Source organism: Chrysoperla carnea, chromosome 1, assembly GCF_905475395.1.
Source record: "Chrysoperla carnea chromosome 1, inChrCarn1.1, whole genome shotgun sequence".
NCBI lineage: Eukaryota > Metazoa > Arthropoda > Insecta > Neuroptera > Chrysopidae > Chrysoperla > Chrysoperla carnea.
This window is the reverse complement of record NC_058337.1, coordinates 109,638,957-109,663,151: the sequence shown is the minus strand read 5'-3', so window position 1 is coordinate 109,663,151 and position 24,195 is coordinate 109,638,957. Positions and strand designations below refer to the sequence as shown.

General features: G+C 29.2%; 1 protein-coding gene across 1 annotated transcript in view; it reads right to left on the bottom strand.

Moving 5' to 3' along the window:
• The window catches only part of LOC123293439 (high affinity cGMP-specific 3',5'-cyclic phosphodiesterase 9A), a 188,121-nt gene that overhangs the window by 1,886 nt on the left and 162,040 nt on the right, over nt 1–24,195 (bottom strand). Inside the window, exons 5-9 of the mRNA XM_044874266.1 lie at nt 16,431–16,590; nt 10,969–11,083; nt 5,067–5,304; nt 3,929–4,315; nt 32–121 (exon numbers count right to left, since the gene is read on the bottom strand). Of these exons, the coding sequence (XP_044730201.1) occupies nt 32–121; nt 3,929–4,315; nt 5,067–5,304; nt 10,969–11,083; nt 16,431–16,590 (990 nt within the window). The remainder of the gene's footprint in view (nt 1–31; nt 122–3,928; nt 4,316–5,066; nt 5,305–10,968; nt 11,084–16,430; nt 16,591–24,195) is intronic.

The following is a 24,195-nucleotide window of genomic DNA, read 5'->3' as shown; positions in this document are numbered from 1 at the left end:
GATTTCTTGGAATAATTTAAAGCTTACTTACGGTTAATAATCGATCTAGCCATGGTTCAGCAACATCCATTGGTCTTGCTTCGTTCGAAATGTCTGCCACTTTGATGAGAACCATTGTTAACTAAAATATATAAAAAGAACTAACTTTAATTTTTAACCTTTTTCTTTTTAAAAACCAACGTATAGTGTTGAGTCAACCGTCAAGAGGGACATTTTAATTTATAAATGGCCCCAAAATATTCCAAAAGTAAAATTTTATGATTTCACTTAAGAAGGCGGTTAAAAGAAAATAAATTTTTTAATCTACGATGAAAAACAATGAAAAACCACTTTATGTTATATATGGGCACATTAAGAATTTTTCTTACATATGATAAGTAAGAAAGGTTAATAAAAATTAAAAGTGCCCATAAAATGAAATTTAGGTATAGAAATACCTAAAATGTAGTAGAAAGCTTTTTACGTTTTTCGTAAAGAGATTTATATAACCACGATTGCTAACTTATTATTTGATCGCTTTTCTTTACTAGAAACTATTGACAGGAAGCAAAACTAAGAGCTGTTACTTTGTTATATTAAAGAAATAGATAAAAATTCGAGAAAAACATTTGACAGGATTTACCGTGTCCTGTAATCAGGAATTGCAATGTTGTCTTGTTCGAGCACGCGTCAACAATCCAGTTTTTTACCACCATCTATGATTTAGTAATAAAAATTTCTTAAATCAAATCATAAGTTTTATTTTCCGAGGAAATTATTTCTCTTTGCTATTATATAGTAATAACTATTTTTATACCACCCACATAAAAATTTGCTTTTTGATATATTGTATTATTTAAAGAAATATAAATAAATAGTAATACAATGAAATGTTTTCAGGAAAAATTAATATGTTGTCAAATGAAAATAGTATTTCACATTAAATTATTACATTTGCCACTAAAACATATAAAAAGTCTTTCGTTAAGAGTGGTACTTTTTAAAATTTGAAAAAAAGAATTCTCAACATATTAAAGTAAATTGTGCTTTATTTTGAAGCTTGGATAATTAAAAAAAGTTATGTTCTAAACAAAATATTGTTATGAACGGTATTGAAAAAACTGATGCACAAGATGGCTCCAATGGATCGTGTAAAGACGCAGATTTGTGAATTGTGCACCTCAGGTGTGTATTTGTCTTCGGTGCTACATTGTAACGGACACATAAGGTTCTAAGGTCTATGCTACAACCTACAAATCACACTCATTGTAATTTTGGATGTCAATATTCGTTAGATTATTACAGGAGCGTTATGCTAACCAACTACTGTTGGACAGAGTGATGTCTAAGTTTCAAATTAACGCAAATTGTATGTAACGGACCATTTACTTTGAAATGTTGAGTTGTTTTTTTCAAATTTTACAAAGTATCACTCGGTAACTCTTAATGAGACACTTTTTACAATAATATTTTATACTAGGTACTAACAAAAATAATAACAAATATTTTTATGTAATGTTTTAATAATAACGATTGTAGAAAATTACTTTAGGCAATTATTTTGGTTTATTTTTCTTGAAAATTTATTCTAATAATGACTTTAAATGTAAACAAAATGTTTCAAAATAATTAGATTTAGTCTTACGGGCATTGATTGATTTTATGCTATTTCATTTTTGGTTTTAACAATAATGAATAGACGGTGTTTATTTGGTTCATGAACATTCATGAGTTTGAAAAATATCGACTCTCAATATAGAGAAATTGAGAAATATCTCTCTTTGAGAAATATCTCTCTTTGAGAAATGTCTCTCATGTAGAGATATTTCTCAAGAGACATTAAAAAGAGTCATACTATACAAAAAACGGAGGAATTTTTGGTTAAGTATTTATCACTGTTATTGTAACAAGAGATAAAAAAAAATGGAGTGGGTCGAACTCACGGCAGAAGGGAAATTGACTTGCTTTAAAATGAAACAAAAATTTTATAAATTATAAGTATTTATAATTGATTATGAAGAATGGCAATAAATTGCCATCTATGAATGGGAAATAGAACTATTGTTAAATTTTAGTTCACGATCGCTATCTGCCAACGGGAAATAGAACCATTGTTAAACTTTAAAATAGGAGTGCCAGCTGTGGATGGGAAATGAAATTATTGTTAATATAAACAGTGAGAAGAAAAAGGGGCGAAGCTTCAAATGTGATGACGTCACGTATTTTTACCGATTCACTCTTTGTATTTCGTTTTCGTTTTAGTGTGTTAGAAGAAGTTTCACTTAAAAAGAAAATTTTTGAAAAATTGAATTAAACTATCAACACAAAAATAAGAAATTTCTTATTGTCCCTATCTGGTAATAAAAGGAAGACACAGGCCTCATCTTTGATGGTCTTTTATTCCTATCAGTTTTTATCCAAAGCAATCGGTTTATAAAATAATTTTATATTATAGATATGATATTAAATGTACATAAAAATAAAAATGGAAAAGTTAATGAAAAGGAAATTGTAAATAGTTTTGTATGTGAAAATAAAATAATTATTATAACTTATAGGTCCAGGGACAGCCAAAGTAACTGAAAATACTTTCAAAAATGGAATTTTTTCCTAAATCATTAAAATTATCAGATATTAGCTATTTATTCGATATTTATCAAATTATTTTTCCCCTAAAATATGTATCCCTAAAAATCCGCTTTAAAAAAATCACTAGACTTTGGGGAAAATTTCCTAAGTTGGTAACACTGTCTACTGGCCCTTGACTTATAATAGAATATGTTGGCTGTGCTATAACAGAAAATTGATTTATTTAGGATTAATTATTATTCGTTCTCCATTAAATAATAAACTTATATCTACCTATAATTACCAACTAAACATTTTCATTTTAATGTATCTACGGTAATATCATCTACTCACTACATCAAAACATGTTGGAAAGGTCACTAATTGTATTTATGAAGTATAAACTGAATTATTATTTTACATTTTCAATTTTAGATAATTATTATTATTGTAGGCAATATAGAAATGCTAAAAGCGTTTTTTTTGTTATGGGGTAGGCCGTGAACTGCAGGCCGAAAGGAGAGACTTCCAAAAAAAATTATTTTCTCGTTTTTTTGTCTTAAAAAGTTAGTTTAAGTCCAAAAAAATTTTATTGAAACCGTTGAAAAAGGTACTGAAACCGAAAAGCTATTGAAACCGTTTTTTAATCGTTCATTTAATAAAAAATTCAATGTTAAAGTTCAAATTTTTGCAAGGTAATAATATAAACATCTTTTATGAATGGTTTTGAATCCAAAGAGTTGATATATATAGAGAACGTGAGGGATCTGCTACCCTGTAAGTGGATGCGAAATGATAAATGAGAGAGAAGACTGCCAGTGAGTTCCCGTGTGTTCCTGTCATAGTCATATGTCATAATCATATGATGCATGAGATTTTGTGTCTGCTACATTTGTTTTGTGCAAAGAGGTTAAATACAGTTTTGTACTATTTTTTCTGAAGTGTTTAATATGCAGATTTGCATATTCTCCAATATGTGGTCGCAGTTTATACTAAGTACAGAATTTGTTTTTTCAATTCATTAATTCTTTAATTTGATACCAAACAAGCTATAATTAAAACGAAATTTGTTTTTCGATCATAACTGACCTCTAGAAGGCGCCTTATTAAATTTAATGCGACGCCACATACACAGCGGGCGATCAAGACGCTTCTAACGATACCTCATTAGTCAAATTATGATAAGAAGTTTAGAAGCTATTTCCGAACATACATACATATATCGGTCAAACACATAATCCTCGCCATTGTATAGTGAGGGTAAAAAAATGAAAAACGTAAAGTTTGATTATTTGAACTTATACTTTAGCTCCGGGATTTTGTCTCATTCGTCTTGAGTCACTTTGTACGTGTATAAATAAATGAAATATATGGTACTTACTAAATTTAAATGCGATTTATTTGAGTAATCAAATTCAGGTGTAATTTCCTTGAACTGTGCTAATATTTCATTATGCCGTGCCATATCTGTTGCTAATATGCATCGGATCATCCCTTCTCGTACATGTTTAAATGTCTCTTGTGAGAATGTTTTAAATATATTACAATCATCGTTCTCTAATATACGGAATGCAACACTACAATGATGATTCTCTAACGGTGATATATCATTATAACGTATTGCTAATTCTGTTTTAGCATTAATTTGATAGATATTATTATAACCAGGATGATCTAAATCATGACAAACGCATGATACTAATAATATTAATATTTCTAAATCGCCAATTTTTTGTTGTAAATTTGTTGCCCATATAATTGTGTACATCTGCAAAATCAAAAAGAAAATTATAAACTGAAATTTTCTTATTAGTAAAACAAATAGATATTTTGACTCTTCAGATTTTAGGGACTCGATGAAAATTTGGTTATGTGTGAAAGGATGTAAAATTTTGATGTGTTTTAAGAACAAAGCATCTTAGACCCATCAAGAAAATGCAAAGATTACACTGAAAAAAAATAAAATAATGACAACCTCATCCCGAAGTTGGCCGTTTCATATTGAAATAAAGTAAAAATACTTCAATTGTCTAACGATTGGAATAAGTACAGCTAAATATTAGTTTACAAAAGAATGGAATTGAATTTAAAATATGAATTAATTGATGCAAAATCCCTGAAGTTAAATAAACAAAAATATTACTTCAATGAAAGAGATTGATTTTAGCCTTAAAGGCATGCATTTTATTAAAGGAAAATAAAATTGTACTTAGTTGGAATATATAATCGTGTAAATAAAGCGAATCGATGAATTAAAAGAAAATTTGTTTGCATTTTCTTTAAATTGAGTATTTGGTTATTATGATCGCATATCTATCATGTCTAGTCCATATGTGATTGAGCCAACTTCATGAAGGTTGTTGTTACCAGTTAACAAAGAGTTTGAAATAAACATATTGACCATTTTTATAACATTCACCATATTTTTTTGTATATATGTAACAAGCAGCGATAGGACAGTTAGTTAAGCTGTAGACTTAGAACAATAAACTCTATGAATTATAAATAAAATGAATTACCATTTGTGCAACACAGAAGCAATGCCTAAAGTTGTGAAAAGGCACATCATTATAATTTTTATAAACTTCAAAAATAAATGTCCTTAACGTTTTTAATTCAATTCCAAATCGTGAACATAGTCCTAAATCTAAAAACATTTGTTGTAACAGTAATAATACTTCTTCATCCTCCCATGGTCGACAGTCAAATGTTGGCATTCTTATCCATTGTCGAACACGGTCTGACACTTCTGTATCACTGCAAAAAAAAAAAAAAATTATAAACAATTAAAAAATTATTTGAAAGGGTCGTATATTCGGTTTTTAAAGAAATTAGATCAATTTATTATTAATTCCGAGTCAAAATTGTGATATGACTTTATACGTTACAGAAATTCGAGAGGCTGATTTTTAGGTGACGTATTTGATCGAACGGCTACTTTTTAAGTTTGAAAGTGGAAAACTAATCTTTCGGTGTTTAAAAATCGGTTGAAACAGGAACAATGTTACTTTTAAGCCCATTACCCTTATCTTCATTTAGCCACCTATTCTTTCTTTCTACCTCGCAGCGAAGGAACTCCTGATTTTCCCTGGAAATACTTTTTCATGGCATGGCATGGCAGTTCGTTCTTTCTAAATAGCCGAAATAACTAATTGGTCTATCTATTATTCTATTCAAAATCGACTTTCTCACAGAAATAACGAGCACGTGACTAGTGTAGTAAAATGCATGGTAACAGCTTGAGGTATTCTGTTTATTTTTAAACTGTGTTTATAGAATTAGCGTCTCATATTTTTTTTTATGTATCAACATTTACGGATCACCGAGGAAAAAAATTGTTTTAACACTTATTAACACTTTGTACATAATGAAGGGATTTAATCGAAACGAAAACGACTGTAAAATGAATTTATCAACAAGAGAGCTAAGTCATTCGTTTCGTGAATGTAGTATACCTTCAGTTTTGTTAAATTTTTTTTTGAAATGAATAAAACCATAAAAAATTAATCATCCAGCGTTCATTTTTATGAAATGCACAATTTTTATGTATAAAATAATTGTCTGTAAATGTGGATTGCTCATAAATGTAAATAAACATTTCCACTCGAAAAGTCTAGAATTACCTTTTACATTGCATTTAATACTACAATATTGTGAATCGTTTTTCTTTTGTAGTTACACACATAATTCATTCCTTCTTTAATTATTAATTTCGTTTTTGTAATAAATAAAAAGCTGTTTTATAACATTTGTTATAAATTTTAATTAATAAATTAATATTTATTTATGTATTTAAAACATAAAATGATAATTCATGGTTTCCACAGAAAATAGTGAATCTGGAGTCCTTAAATTGCAGTTGACTGACTTTGGTACAAGTTCAACAGAATTGGTACAAAAGCTTTGGTGGTGTTGTAGGATATTATCTCATTGCAAAAACAAGTAATATTAACAAAATTTAAAAAACCCTCGCAAAGTTTTTCGGATACGGAAGCCTAAACTCGCACTTGAAACGTATCTAAGACCACTCCGATTAAATTACCTTTTTCCTTACAGTCTCCTCCAAATTGAACCGATTTTGAGGATTTGAGGGAGCACTCCTCCTTAAACTGTTTTTCACAGACAGACACGGAGACAGACAGACAGACAGATACACAAAGAGGTCTAACTTATAACACCCCTCTTTTTGGTTTGGGAGTTAAAAAGGCTTCTATAAACAATATTATTACCCCAACGGTAAGGAAGAGGAAACAAAAAGATAAAACTCTTTCATATTTGCATCAATAAAAATTGTTAGTATTTTGAAACACACTGTTCTTCAGTCATAATGGTTATTAATTTAATAATAGTTAAGCTGTACAAGATTTACTCAGACCAGTGAACACCATTAAAATTACTAAATCTGTTACTTGAGAATGTTCAAGTTTATTATTATTTATTTTACAGTTTGGCGGTGTAAAATTCAATCACTAACGTCAAGCTATTAGTTTAATCAGAACAATTCAACAATCACATCATACTGTGTCTTTCCTTAATTGGGAAAAGTGTCAAGTTTAACCATAACCATTAATTATTAAATATTATTTGAGTTTGCATATTAATTGTGAAATATCAACTTTAACAGTATTTTGGCCATTAAAGTAGAACAAATGGTTGACATATCTGAAATATAGTGTCAGATACCAAACTAGAAATATCCGAAAGTGGATATTTTAGAATAGAGTGGTTAATGTTTCCATAATAATTAATGAACAATGTAATGAACTTTTTCCTTAGAGCCCGCTCCAAACTGAAACGATTTTGAAGATCATCGCCTATTTTTAATTGTTCCAGGTACGGGACAACTCGCACTTGAAACATAGTTACGACACTCTTAATTAAATTATCTTTCAAACGAAACTATGAAAATCAAAATCGGTTCATCCGTTTAGGCTCTACGATGCCACAGACAGATGGACAGACAGACACACACAAATAGAGGCCAAACTTATTACACCCCTTTTTTTGATTCGGAGTTTAAAATAGTAGTAGGCACCAGCCGAGCCAACAACCATAAGCGTCCGGGAATGTGCTTTCCTACAAAATGAACACGCCATTTTTCTGAAATTGATAGATCAGGTTTTCTGACAACATATCCACAAAAAATTTTGTACTGTGTAGTCCGAAAACTCCAGGTTTAGATGAGAAAGAGAAAGTGATTCCTCATTTTATCAAGGGCACAAACTTGTGAGGGAGTTGTCAAAGTCGTATTCTAAAAAATCGTGTTTTTAAAATTAACAATTAAAATTAATATTTTTCGGATTCCCTACACAACACAAAAAAAATTTGATTCTACGAAAATATCTCGTTATATCATATTTAATAATTTTAATGTGCTATATCCTACTTTAGATTACAGATTATTTAAATATAAATATTAAGAGGAAATAAAAAACCAATCCAATTTCAATATTAATATGAAATTGAAACAATATTTAAAATAATCATATTATTTTCATAATAAATCGTATTCGATTAAAATGAAAAAATATCATAGAGCGTAAGTATTATTATCGATTTATATGTATTGAATACCATTTAATACCACACCACCATCAAACAGACCGAATTCAATAAAATATAACATTATTCATTTATTCAAACATTTTTTTTTTTGGGGTTGGTTATTGTTTTTTCATTCTGCTTTTACTCTATTTTTTTAATTTTAAATAAAATTCAATATATACAATACATATACAGGGTGATGGAAAGTAAAACTTATACAGGGTGTTGGAAAGTAATACCATTGGTAGTCATGGAACATACTATAATAGAAGAAAAGTCATGGGGAGAAAAAAACTGGTTTTCTAAATCGGACGGGAATAATTAATCAATACATAAGCACCTGGTTTTTTATTTTAAATAAATTGCGTATTATCAATTAACAAAAATCGAAATTTGCTGCAAATCCAATCAATCAAAGCGATACTTCCCGAGAATGATTCCCCTTCAATCACTGTATCTAAGTTAACTCGGCATTTATTTGTGTTTCATATAATATGAATTTTTGTTTTATTCCTAACTGTGATTTCTGAAAAACGATATTTTTATAATACTATATTTTCTAGGATTTTATTTCGAAGATTCGCTTTGTAAACGAGAAAAAATATATTTATCTAAATAGTAGTTGTATTAGTACACTAAATTTGTCAACGCTACAAAGAATACTTTCATGAATTTCTCATCTGTGTACATAAGTAAATTGAAGATTGGTACCGCTTCAAGATTAGACTAAATATTCGTCAGAAAGTAATCCTTGTTTAATACTTTTTCGTAAACTCAAAAATATCTTGTAAATTGTATGGATTCCTATCCGTTATGTGTTAAATATCGACCACTTTCAAGGTTTAACGCAGTCAACAGAGACGACGGTCAATGCTTCGATTATAATTACACATTATTTCCCAATTTGATTTGCAGAAGGTGACTCATTAAAAACTCTGTACTTCTGTTTTTGATACAGTCTGTATTTTTTCTCTTGTCATCTTGTATAGAGACTATCTATGAACGTGACAATAATGGCTTTGTATATAAACTTTTATTGTTTTATTATTATACTTTTGGTAAGCTTTAATATCTGGTATCCATGATTATTCCAAATGAAATTGAATTTGTATTGCTATTTTACGCATTGTTATTTTAGATAGCCATCTTGGTGTGGATATGAATATTTTATTAATTTTGAACGAAACCGTTAGTAATTATATTCCATATTTTTCGATATTCAAATTTCAAGCACTTCACTCGGCAAACTTGGAAATAATACAGAGAATTTTGATGTATTGATTATTCTACAATAAGAGGTAATATGTACTTGGTAAAAAATTAATTTGGTACTCTTTAATCTATTGAATTTAAAATAAATTTTTTTTAAACAAATTGAAAATTAAATTAAAAACTTGGATGAAAAATACATTTTCAAATCATTTTTACATAATTAATTTAAAACTAAAATTAATAAACATTTTTAGTTCTATTAAAAACATAATAATATTAAAATATAATTATTTCATAATTTTTATCTCTTTTCTGCATACAATATTTGCACAAATGTAACGTAGAAAAATAGTTTTTTTGACTAGGCTAAAGTTTTGAAAGCAATATATGAAATTTGTCTCAATAATTGGTTCAAAGACGATTCTTCCCCGTAACTTGAGAATTAGACATTGAATCTCCATCAATTCACACTAGAATAGAGAGATAATTCAACCTGGAAGAAATTGGCCCATCAAATATTTCGTCTTCAGTATTCATCTTTAAAAAAAAAAACTTTTAACAAAAAGAAAACCGACTTCAAAAAAACTATTCCAAAACAAATTAATATGCGCTAAAAAGTACAAAAATAACGATAATATAATGTACTTACAATTATTGTTATTTTTGAAATCGGTGTCAGTCAAGGAAACAACTGTGACAGAACAGTTTGCTACATTAACTTGGCTGACGCCGACTCAAGTCGGATTTCTTTTTGTTAAAAGTTTTTTTTATTTTTAGTGAATCTGAAGTACACAAACAAATTTCTTACTAATAAAAGAATCATCGAAATCGGTTGGCGTGATATTGAGTTATTCGTCCACTTGTTGCGCACGTATTTAATGCAAATTTAAGACTTATATGGTTTTCTCATGGATGCCATTGTCAGAACTGGATCAAATTGAAATGGGACCACAAGAGAAGCTTTCAAATAGGAAAAAAATCATCAAAATTGGTTCACCCAGTCTTAAGTTCTGAGATAACAAACATAACAAAAAATACAGTCGAATTGAGAACCTCCCCCTTTTTTGTTTGAAGTGGGTAAAAAAAAATACATAAAATCTCAAGTTTCTAATACGCTCTACCTGGCCTATCCGCTCTTACTCAACCCAACTAATTTGGCAAAATGTATAACCTATAAAAAGTTATATAAAGTATAATTACCTATAAAAAGTTCTATATAGGTAATGAATACCTTGTAAATAAACGGTTGTTAATTCATAAATCCATGAAAATAATGAGACCCAGAACAAAATGACTGGAAATGGAAATGTTTGAGATGGATAGTTTGGTCTAGACACAATACAATATTTCAAATTTGTTTTATACTTACGTCATCATATATATGCAAAATATTTTTACCTAAGGATATTACATTGTATGTACGTTTATACATATATTTAAACAGCCATGATTATATTATTTGAAGGGTGAATTATAAACTAATTAAATTAAAGCAGCAAGATTACAAGAAATGTTTACATAATAATTTATTTTATAATAATTATAAAGAAAAATCTGTGTATTGTTTATTATTTAATAAATCAGTAGTTAATTTTTTAATTAGATATTTCATTATTATTCTTTAATTTTATTTCAGTTGATTTGTTATGTTCCTATTGTACTTACCAGATTTGATAATATCGTTCTTTTACACGTTTCTTCACTGAATCACTTGTTCTACGATATTTTAAACGGCGGCATTCTTCTGTTGATATTGGTTCTGGTAATTGCTTATAGAAACCTATAAAAAAGAAAAACATTCAGTTACTCTTGATTTTAATACTTAAGGTACAAAAACTACACAAAGGGTAGGTACGACATATACCTCTTACGCAGTTCCGACATATACCTCTTAAAACCAAAGTTATGTTCTAATTTTCGTCCTCTCGGGAAAATAATAATGTTTTATTTACTAAAAAATGTTTCAATCAAAAGTCATTATTTTTATTTTTTACATTTTAAATTTTTTCTATCTGTTACGATTTACAAGATGAGTACTACAGATCCATGACCCAATTGACCTACATTGCTCATTTATGAAGTTACTTCTTACGCCTTAAGAAAGCTTCAAAAATTTCAGATCGGCATCTCTATTTTTTTTTTGAGCTATCGTGCTGACGGATGGACAAACGGAAATTAAAAAGGTGATTTTATGGACACCAATATACCAAAATTTAATTAGTAGATAATGTCAATATTCCTAAGCGTTACAAACTTGGAAATAAACATAATATACCTTGATATAATTCCTATACACATACAGGGTATAAAACTACCATTTCCTTTTCATGTCAAAAATTCGTAACATCAATCAAGTAAGTTATTCATAAAGTACAAAATCACAAAACTACTTACAAATCGATATACTAACAATAAACTTTAAGAAAAGTTTTGAAGAAAAAATGTATTGTAGGTCATTAAAAGCCAATTCAATAGATGTGTACAAAATGTTGCAGAAGTAACGGGAGTCTAGCACATCATGCCTAGAACTAGGGAGTTGCTGGTTGTAGTTAGGAAGCAGCAGTTCTTTTATTATGAATATAAAGAAGATTTATACATTAAATATACAACGTCTGAAAGTATTAATGCCTGTTATCAGGAAGAAGTCGAATAGTTTTATTATCAACTTATCAGTGATTTGAGATATTTTATCATTGATTATCAAATCATATCAGTGATATTAGATATCTTATATATATAGGAGACTTTCTATAGATATAGATAGATAGTCACTCATCACGATATCTCTGGAACTATAAGACCTAGAGACTTGAAATTTGGCAGGAATATTCCTTTTGCCAAGTAGAGGTCAGCTAAGAACGGATTTTACGAAATTCCACCCACAAGGGGGGTTGCGGGGGTGTTCATGAATAAAAAATTCATATTTTGCAATTATGGCTTTTAATAGTTCAAAACTTGGTCAGAATGTTTTAAATTACATTTAGAAGATTTTTTTAACCTTCGGAGGGTAGAAAGGTGTAGCGAGAAAGTGGGAAGGAATTATCGAATATTTACAAATATACTTAAGTGGGATATCAAATAAAAGAGCATGACGTGTACATTACAAAACTGTTATCCAACGCAAGGAAATGTGGAGGGAGGGGTGCAAGTGGGGATGTTGCCCAGCAAAGCGGGCGGGTAACAGCTAGTATCTTATAAAACAAACATTTCATATCAATGTTTAGCAGTTATTTGAACAATTAGTGTGAAAAGTTAGGTTTTTGGGATGAAATATGAATTTGTCTCGTCAAAGTATATACATGGTATTCTTTTTATGAATATCTATATAATAAATACACAACAGGAAGAAAACTGTGAGGCGAGAAACGAAAAGATAAGTTTATTTGTTGACCACTGTACATATCATAATATGGATAAAACTAACCTTATTTCGATATAAGTACATATTGTGTTGTACCTAAATATATATCGGGTGAACTTGTATAGATACCAAGAGAAAAAGAAACAAATTCTATGAAGGGTTCTATCATAATTTAAAAAGTTATAAATTTATTTGCGATTCTGATCCAGATGTAGTAGAAGAAGTTTAACATGTAACGTCAATGTGCCTCCAAAATCTTCAACGAAATAGAAGTTTAAGGATGGGACTAGAGAAATTTATAAGAGTGTTATTCGAAAAGATGATTTTTGTGTGCCTATCTGTGTTTTCCTGAATACCGACCGAATTAATTGATTTGTGGGAACTTGTTAAAAAATTGAACCAAAGAATCTTGTACAGATTTGCTCATGATATCGAAGTGTCGGAATTATTAGTTTCTTGGAATTTTGTGACGATGTTCTGTATCGTCACGTTTCGTCCTTTATCTCTGAAACGGCGGGAATAAGAGAAAATATTAAATAACGTAATCTTTATACACCGTATATATCAAATATTCGTTATTAGATTTATCACTTTTTTTTTTGTCGAAATGTAAAAATATATATTGATCACAAAAAATAATGTATTACGTTTTTTTTTCTAATATATGTTGATAAGGGTTCTATTTTTATTTAACACAGAGCCACTAGGTACAACAGCCTCGGCTAGGCATACAGGTATATTTTATTATTCTAGATGAATGATTTTTCATTCAGTTATGAGAGATATTTTTACTAGAATTTTCATATATAAGAAAATTATTATGTTAGTATAGATAATAATAATATAGGCAGATGGGTACTTGTTTCCATTCAATTACTTTCATTTTATTAATTTTGAAAAAAAAAAATCTATATTAAAAAAATAATGGGAATAGTTGTAAAGTAAGAGCTAGACAGAAATATTTTTAAAACAGCATATACAGTCAAACCTGGTGAGTGAGACGAGGATTAGAAAACTTTATAAGTGAGTGTAATTGCCAGGTCCCGTAATTTTAACGATATAAAAACCTCCGTAAGTGAGAAATAGGATCCTCTATAAGAAAAAAGTTGTTTGTACATCTTTTCTCTCGTGGACCTTCATAACTAAGACTGCCACTTGGCTATATCTCTATCAGCGACAGTCTCATAACTTCTTTAAGAAAGAAAAATTACTCTTGCACTTGCGAGAAACTGATTTAGGGGAAAACTTGCAAAAGTGAAAAACAGATTGTGGTAACTTATCCAAGTTTAACAGTAATGCATTATCACTTGCGGTACTAAAGCAAAATTCCAAGGCTAATTAGCAAGTTTTGTCTTACACAGGATTCATTAAAGTGGTTTGATTATTAGTTAAAATAAATAGAAAAAAAAAGGAAAACAAATTAATGAAATTTGCTTGCGACCTCTTTTTGTTTCTACTTCCTATATGAAGTAGAGAAATGATTATAATTCGCTAAATATTAATTGGTGTTTATTTTACAGCGTTTTCAAAATCGCACACTTCTCTGTCCTAACCTGTACACATCATATTCTAGACATGTAAATAGACGAATTTTTATCATCTAAAAAATTTCCTATTGTCCATTATACTAAATGAACCATTAATATAAATTCCTAGAATTGCAAATTTAGAATACGAAATCTTTCGCACGTATATTGAAGGATTTAAATACCAAAAAATATTCGTATGATAATAATATTTGAGAGAAATAGTTTTGGGCGAATTAGGTATATTTGTTAATATACTTAGGTTTATTTTAATTATGTAAATTTATTTGATCTAAGAATATTAAAATAAAATTTACATACATATTACAAAATTATACTAAAAACATGATTTAATTAAAATATATATAAAATTATGAGACCCATGCAGAAGAATAATAAACACACCGTTTGTTTATTAACAAATTTTTCCAATATGAAAAATTTAGTTTCATAATAGACCGGAAGCCAACACCTAAGAAACTTGCTGATTACATTACCGATGAGACGTTGTATATACATGTGTTCGGTATTCGTCTTGGACAATTTCTTGAATACGAAAATTATCCGAAGTGGGGAGTTCTCTTCTACACAGCTCAGAATTTATGATTTCGCTCCCCAGGCATCGAATTGCGATATATCCCTTTTTTGTTATTCTAAATAAAAGATTATCGCATTGAATAATAAATGGAATAATCATTTTGTCTAACATTCATTGTTGGATGTCTCTTGATCCGTCACTTTAAATTTACATTTATTATTCGATGACTAACAAAACAAAACAAAATATACACATACTAGCTAACCATTTTGAAGGTTAGGTCCCGTAAAAGCGAACGCTTTGCTATCGGGAATATTTTGATGTAAGAAATTACCCAACAGAAATAAATAATTTTTTAGACGTTGGATTGCGGTCCATCATCATTTTATTGCCTACGAGGGTGTGCCAGAAACAAAAAGTAAAATTTTTTTATTATTTTCCCCCAAAAAAAGTCAAGTCAACTATACCTAAAGCCAGAATGCAAAACCATTTATTCCCATCAATAACAGGAGGTAGAACTGCATACAAAGTTCAAAGTATTTTAATTGACTTCCAATTGAATTAAAGCTCTATTAAAATGACTTCTTAATTCCCAAGAGGTTGAACAAAAACTATCTAGCTAGCATATCGTTAAATTGTCCTTTTAGTTCTAGAAACAATGTGCAAAATAAAAAGTTTTAGAATATCTAATGAATAAACTATAGAAAAAATTGTCAATTGGAAATGTTTTCTGATCAAACTTTATCCTGTAATACGTAACACATATGAACGAAGATATGCATCTTTTTATGTACGCTTCAGAACGGTAGTATTAGATAAAGAATGATTTATTTTGCTTGGATGAAAGAAAAAGTTGCAATTATCTTTAACTTGTTCATACTTATTATTCATCAAGGGGATGAAGAGATAAAATTATGGACAAAAGATTGTGACAGGTTTCACTTGACGACGTTCTCGACCGATTGGCTATCATTTTGAAATGGTCGCTTCTAACAAAGATTTCATCAGTAATACTTATGAAATTTATTGGCTTCCAGAATACACACAAGTAAAGGAGGCTATTATAAGGCGATACGGCCATTAAGGTATAAATATTTTAGTGTAGGAATAAAATTTTCGGCATGCTTTTCACACGATGGTTCTCCAAATTTTTCGTTTACCCGCCAAAAATTTTAGTTTTTATGACTCCAAAATTATCGGAGAAACTAAAAACTGATCTTCAAGTTTTTTAAATGATGACTAAAGAACGGTTGGTTATGCGGCCACATCGGAATTTGATATAGAAACAATGCCAATATTCTTTGCAATTCTTGAAAGGAGTTGATTTTCACAGTCAATTGGTATTCAACTCGTAACTCCCTCAGATTGAAGCTTACATCTTCTTGGCTTGGCTGAATATGAAATCTTTGAAGTAAACTTCAGTACAATGTCAAAAAAAGATTTATAAGTAATAAGCTTGCCATTAAAATTGAAGGTACCTATTCCGCCTTGATTATTATACCGATAATACGAAATATCCTTGTTTGATAAAAATAATGGTAGAAAAATATACAAGAAATGATGCTTTTTGGATTTATGGCAAACTTTGGTTTCGTTAAAACTTCATGAAATCAAGATACAAATAAATTCTTTTTACCAACTCAAGTAAATCATTTTGTATTTCTATATTATACAATGAATATTATTCCAACAAAGTACTGACCCAACCAACTGAGATGCTCTGTTGTTTCCAATTTAGTACGGAAACCATCCACTTGTTGCTTAAGCTCTTGTAATGCAGGCGGAAGTACGTCACATTCGGTGCGCAGTTGCTTTTCCAGCTGTGTTACTCGTTCTTCCAATGCAGCAAGATCAACACCAACCTAAAACACATACATATAAACAACATTATTACTATGTGTATGCACAGGCGAATTTTTCAAAAGTTTCCACTCTTATATGTTGAAAACTTAATGGCAAATCATAGAACGTGGAACTTGTGTGGGATCATTTTAAGGTGGAATGAAAATACGGTTTCGTTTTTGATTTTAAATTAAATTGCACCCTCTTTTGCTATTTCTTGCCATTTGCTACAAAAAAAAACTTGTTTTCCATTTTTTCTTAGACATTAATTATGATATCTAATTTTACGGTTTTAAAAGGCTTAAAATATCAGAATAGTATATATAGTAGAGAAAAACATTTTTTTGGCAAAAATTACTTGTTTTTGGATAAAGAAATTAAAATTTACTTAGTGAAAGCTTTTAACCTGCAAATAATCGAAATCAGATTCCAAAAATTGAGATCTAGAAATAATTGTTTCAAACTAAAATGACTTTTTTGCGAAAAAGAATAAAGATCGGCTACAAAAAACATGTTATTCCAATTAAAAAACGAAGCTAGCACCTGTTTGGCTATGATGAAAACTTTTTATAAAAACTACGCATTGTATTTCCAATCCCCCTTAAATTGAGTTGACACGTGTTAGCACGTTTTATGACTTGCCATTCCGTGTTGGAAATTGGAAACGTTAAAAAAAATCACCCTGCTTATTGTATGTAGTTAAGTTTAAGGAGAGTGGCTGGCAGGGGGGAGCCTTGCAGGCGGTGTAGATTGGTTTCCACAATATATTTATATGAAAATAAAAACAAACAATATATTTATAAAATAACAAAGCAACATGAAAATGTAATAAATATAAAAACAATACTCATATAATATAATCATTGAATGTACGTGTAGAGAATAGTAGGTACACTAACAAATATAAAAAATGAGCAAATAATTATTAATGACGTCAAGTAGTCAATATGGCAGTCAAAAGCAGGCTTAAATCTTAAAAAATTGCAAATAGGTATTGAACTTGACCAATAAATGAGTAGGTTATTTTTTATTACACAGTTCATATCTTTGAATAGTATTGTAATAAATTACTATGGTTTCTTAAAATTCATCGATTTATTCAACGCCTTCTAAAACTCGATTTAACCTAGTATCGTAGTTCTAGTTCTAGTAAGATACCAGTCGTCGCATGGTAAAATGATTTTCCCAATAAAACTAGTAAAATTACAAGAAATCGTTATTATCTGTTTAGAAGAAACATTAGAACTGAATACCTGAAAAAGATCAGCTTCATCTCGTGATAAGACCATTTTTGGTTATTTAATATCGAAGGTAATTCGAAGTTAAACTGTTATATCAATTCATAATTTAAATAACAAATGTCATATTTGCTTGGATTATGGTGGCTTTTTGCAATGTTACAAATAAGTACTATCTTGATCCAATTGGAATTGCAAAGACTCTACGAGTTTAAGGATTTTCAACCAGGACTCCTATTCTGGCTGAATTTCTCAGCGCAGCTAAATATTTTTTTTACCCAATTCTTCAATTACAACATCCTTCAAATTATTAAAGCTAAGGTGTTAAGCCTTTTAAGAAGGGTGGATCTCCAAGTTTTACTCCATGCAACAATAACTCTTTTTTCTAGAAACAAGTTGATGTTATTTCATTTTAATTTATTGCAAGTGTATAGGAGCCATGCCTCATATTCAAGTGATAATTTTTGCATATAATACGATATTGTGATTATATTTTGATGTAATTTTATGGAAGTGTAATTTGAGTTTTTTATGAATATAAATTTTTAATTTAGCTAATTACATCAAATTAATTTCATCTAGTCCTTTTAGTTGACAATTTAAAACTATTTTAAATTTGATCTCCACAGATTTAATTACCATCAATATAAAAAATTTTGAAAACTATTTTGAAAAGCTTTGTTCACTTCCATATGCATAGACCAAAAGTCATAATTTTTTGTAAATTTAGCAAGAAAATTTTTTTAAATGTGAAAATAAAATCTACAAAAAAATCTATTCAAATAATTACGCCTGGCACATGATAGAGGTTCTATGATGAAAATTAAAGAATTGCAGAGATTGATGGTGAAAATTTTTGAATTTAAAAATTTTTTTAGTCAATTATATTTTTGTCATTTTAGGCAATAAAAGTGTGTAGTTGCTGCTTTCCCGTTGCTATCACCGCACCAGCTATTATTCTTATAATTAAAAAATAAAAACTATTCCAAATCATTTTTGCATGGTTTTATGGCCGAATAATGTCATTTCAATTTGCAACAGAGATCTGGTTGGTATACTAAACTTCAAGATGAATTTATTCTCTACCAAAAAAATATCCAATAAGAAAAGAAATATCCAAATTGATTGCTAGCTCCATACCAGTATTTACTTGCAGACGTTTTTCATTCAGATAATTTTATTAATAAATTTTATGCCTGTGAAAATGACAAAATAACATCGATTTGGTAAATATTCAATACCGAAATTTAAATTTAAAAGTTTATCAAATTTTTATCTGGGATGCTTGGACAAATAAGCCTTATTATCATGTCAAAAAAGTCTGTATACAAATATTTATTTTATTTCACCGAAATTTATTTTTATAAAGAAAATAAAAAAGAAACGTATAAAGATAAAAATAAAAAGCATTAGTATATACCCATTCTCTACTTTTTGGACAAATATTCTATGTTTGATGGTTGCAAAAAAAAGTAGTACAAAGTATATAATCTTTATGTATGTTTAGCGAATATTTCTTTTAAGGAAATGAAACTACGGGTTTTGTACTGAAGATGGCTTTGTGACAAAATTCGAATTAATACATTAAAATGATATTCATCGAATCACACTTGTTAGTGCTATATATGCTAAATAAATAAATGGAATCATAACAAAAAAAAGCCGTGGGGTGGGCCTGGTGAGACTTGTTAGTTCCACACGAATAACTTCCCAGTGAAATAAAGATTTATATATAAAAAAACTCGACCGAGACGAAAGTCGATACACACACACACATACAATTATTTTCCAAATTGTTGTTGTCCTGATCAATGCTTTGTCCTGACCATGAAAAGTAAAGATATGTTGAAAATTTCGATTTCGAAAATTGAACACAATACAATAACTTCCTATACTGGGAAGTTAATAAAAAAATTTTCTAATATCCAATGGTCATTTGGAAAATCACTGACATCAAGGAGTGAATAAGCTAGTCATAAGCGGGCATATCCTATTTTAAAAATAACAGCAGTGATTAATGTAATAACTAGATCATTAAAATAGCATGTTGTTTTTATTTAGACAGTTCATTCAAACTGTATTCTTGTAAATGACTATGGTTTGTTAATTAATATACCTCTAGATACTTATTCAACATTAATATACATCTATTTATTCAACGCTGAAATCTGGTAACCAGTGGCCGCATGCGGTAGTTCACCGGTTGCCGCATATGCAAAATGATTTTCCCAAAAGATATATTGCTATTTTTTTACAGATAATACGATAAGTTTTTAAAATATTCTTAATACAAAATTCGCATAGTTTACGTAGCTCCTGCCCACCAGTTTTTTTTTCATATATAAATATTTTATAAATTTAATGTAAAATAATACATAAAAATGATATAATAATATTTGTAAAATGTTTTCATTTTCTTGAAGAAAAGATATTTATTAAAGCAGAACCGTAAGAGTAGAATGTCCGTAAAACTCAATTCTTTACAGAATGAAATAAACTTTTAAGTAGATGTTTTGAATTAAACATTTTGATTGAAATAAACATTGCCTTGTGAATTGCTTATACGAAAGTTTGCTCATCAATTAAGAAAAATATTCAAAGTTGGAACTAAATATTTTACAGATATTGTTCAAAACCCACTTAATAATACCTTTATTATTTATGTTTTGTTCACTATAGCTTTTATTCAATTTCAAACGTCAAAGTCTTTCGGTTATATAATTGACGTTTATTTATGATACAATGCCGTAAACTATAAAGACAAATAACTTGTCGAGTAATCTTAATTAAAAGGAATTAAAAAAAATACACTAGACCAGGACCCGAACACGAACCTCTTGGATTCATACCAAGCGACTGATCCAATTCCGCGCCTGATCTATACGAGCTCTAGACAGAGAGTGTAATTTTTTCAACTTATCGAATTTTTATTTTTGTTTGTTTGTCAACAATAACTCATTTATATATTATTTATTTTTTGTTCACTAGTTTTCAAATTATTTGTTTCAATTCTCTTTAATTAATAATACTACCTAAATTTATGAAGAATTTCTTGGTAACGGTAAGAAAACGGATCTTGCCCTTCTAGTTTAAAAAAAAAAGTTACACGTCTGTTGTTACAAATAGTCTACGTATATAACAGCCTGTTTTTATGAAATTTACTATAACGGACATCATACCTTAAGTTACGACAAACAGTGTATATAATTCTGTTTGTCAATTGAATAACAACTTGTTGCTTCTTATCAGTTATACAATAGTGGACAATACGGTCGGAGAAAATATACACGACTGATTTTCCTGAAGTTTTGAATTAAATAAATTGAACAATGATTGTTAAGCTATGTTGCACTTTGAGGTTGTTTTTGTCTACCTTTTAAAGGTTTATAAATAAAATATGATAGATGATGAAGAAAACACAAAACAATCGTTGCCAATAATGAAGTGAAAACTCGAAGAATTGATAAAGGTAAGTATAGAAATTTAAAAAAAAAAACTTTTAATAAAAAGAAAACCGACTTCAAGAAAAAAAACTATTCCTAAACAAGTTAATATGCAATAAAAAGAATCATTTAATCGGTTTACCCAGTTGATAGTTCTGAAGTTACAAACATAACAAATACAGTCGAATTGAGAACCTTTTCCTTTTTTTGAAGTCGATTAAAAACATGAGATCTTAACCACGGTTCTAGTGTTTTGTTGATGGAAATCGAGTTTCAGCTTTGACGGTATTTTTCGACAAGTTGGTTATGATCCTTTCGACACAGGCAAACTACCTGTCATTTTTGTTAACATATACGAGTTATTACTTAAAATTTTAATTTGTTTTTGGGTATACATATATCTTCATCAATTTCTCAAAAGGTAGGCTCAGAGTCTATTTAAATTGATTAGAAAATGTAGAGATCAATTGAGTAAAATTTCAAAAAAATAAGGTGATTTTTTGCCGTAATATACCCAGAAATTGAAACTTTCTACTTTTTTAAAATTTCTGTGACTGACTGCTGTTCAGATAAAACTTATTCTTGAAATTGGAATCTCTTCAATTGTGCATAATTTAAAAAGGAAAACTAAAGAATAAGACATTTTTTCATCAAAACCGAAATTTTTGATCAAAAACGAATACAATGCTCAAGGAGTATGTTAACTACGAAATACTGTTTGATCTATAACAATTTTTAGAATTTAAGAAATATGCTTAAATATTACCAATTTTTTGTAAATATTTTTAAAATTTATGATTTTAATATTGTACCATGATAATATAATGGATACAATAAAATTTATATTAAAGCTTGTTTCTTTTCTGGGAAAAAAATTGAAAATAAATTCTTGGCAACAGTTATCTTTAGCCTACGAAGTAACTATACACAAAAATATCCTTTTGACTGACACGTAAACCGATTTACGCTCTGTCGCAATTTTTATTCCATAAAAATAAACTTGGTATCTGATGTTAAGGACCTAATTAGCTATTAGATATTTGAACACTGAAGTTAGTTGAGGTTGCAGAAAGGGGTCACAACATTTTGAATAAAATCTTAATATATATATTTCTTGTGTGCGTGTGTATGTGACTGAACTCCTCCTAGACGGATGGACCGATTTTGATGAAATTTTTTGTGTGAGTTCAAGGGGATTCGAGGATGGTTTAGATTTACAATTTGGTCCAGTACAACTGTTTTTGAGGGCTCCGTACCAAAAAAATGAAATTTCATTAAATGGTGGGAGCGCATATAAATCATATCACATTATGTATACTATGTGTACTATGTATTTTTAATAGTATTCAGGTATTGTCAATAGGCATTTATTAGAGCCATGTGCGAGCGCAGCGAGCTCTACTATCAAAGGTCAGGCCAAAGGTCGAAGGTCAGGCCACTCCAATAAATAGGAGTTAAATTGGGGTTTAGCGGGATGGGTTTAGCGGACAGGCTAAACGTAGTATAGGTATTCATGAATTGGAGTTACGTTTTTACGGGACAACGTCCGTCGGGGCCGCTAGTTTTCTATAAATTTTGACAATTAGGATTTTGTACAGAGATTATTAATTTTAATGTTTCTATCTCTAAGAAGGATTCGCATTATTGTAAGTGTAAGAAAGTGATTTTCTTTATAAAAAAACTGTTTAAGCTGGCAATAAAGCACAATTTAACGTCGTAAGTGAGCATAAATGGTATTTTACGATATATAAATAAGGAAAGAAAATTATGCGTAAAATTCATATTAAATATTAAATTATTAGGCATTTCTTTTGTATGAAAGTAAAAGTGTAGTGAACCAAAAAACTAGAAATTTATGTATATACGTGTTAGAAATATCTAACTCGGTCACAGGTACTAACATAAAACACGCATACTTTACGTATTCAACGCACGTTTATTACGTGCACAACAGGTATGTTCACATGTGTGCACTAGATGTAATAAAAAAAAATTCACAGAGTATGACTTGCGGAAGCTCAGTGATTTTCTTCAGTGAGTTCTAACGACAAGAGAGAGCACGATTTCTAACAACGACCTCCTTTACGTGTTGAGGAATTTGATAAAAAAATTACATTCTACAGGGATCTATCAACAATCTTTGCTTTTGCCACACGAACAGGTTTTCCACCACGCCTTTATACTGTATTAATAGTAACTCTACTCTTTATTTAATTAATCGTAACAAGTGAAATTCACAAAATTTAAAAAAAAACCCCAACAAATTTTTCTGGCACGGAACATTTCTAAAAACACTCTCCATTAAATTGCCTTTTTCCTAAAAACCTTTTCCAAACTGGGCCGTTTTGGACGATCATCGCCAATTTTTAATTTTTTCGAGTACGGAACCCTAAATTCGCACTTGAAACATAGCTAAGAACACTTTCCACTAAATTACCTTTCAAACAAAACTTTTAGCAATATCTCATCATCAATATCAGTATCAATTCCATCAACTACAATAGCTATATTATTTTGTAAAAAATTCATTTTTCAATAGTAAGTACATTTTTCCACATTACATGGCACAATTTTTTCATCTAAACCAAAAAACTTGTATTTCATATTTTGATGAGTTAACCTCAAATAACATATAAAGCATGTAAGCATATTTATGTATCTATTATGAATGACATTACCTTCCCTTTATGTTTGAATGTATACCTAAGGAAACACAACCTTCTAATTTAACGGTTGATATTAAGCCGATAGCAATAATGATCTTTAATAATCGGGCCTATTATAGTCAATGAATTAATTTATTATACAGAATGTTCGATTTACATCTAGGCATATAACTATCACGAGTGTGACACAGTACATGCGTTAAGCAATGCGTCTAAGTAAGAGGTATTATAGGTGTTATATGAAATTGCAAAAGCGACTTGTATCGTGGCTTATCTGT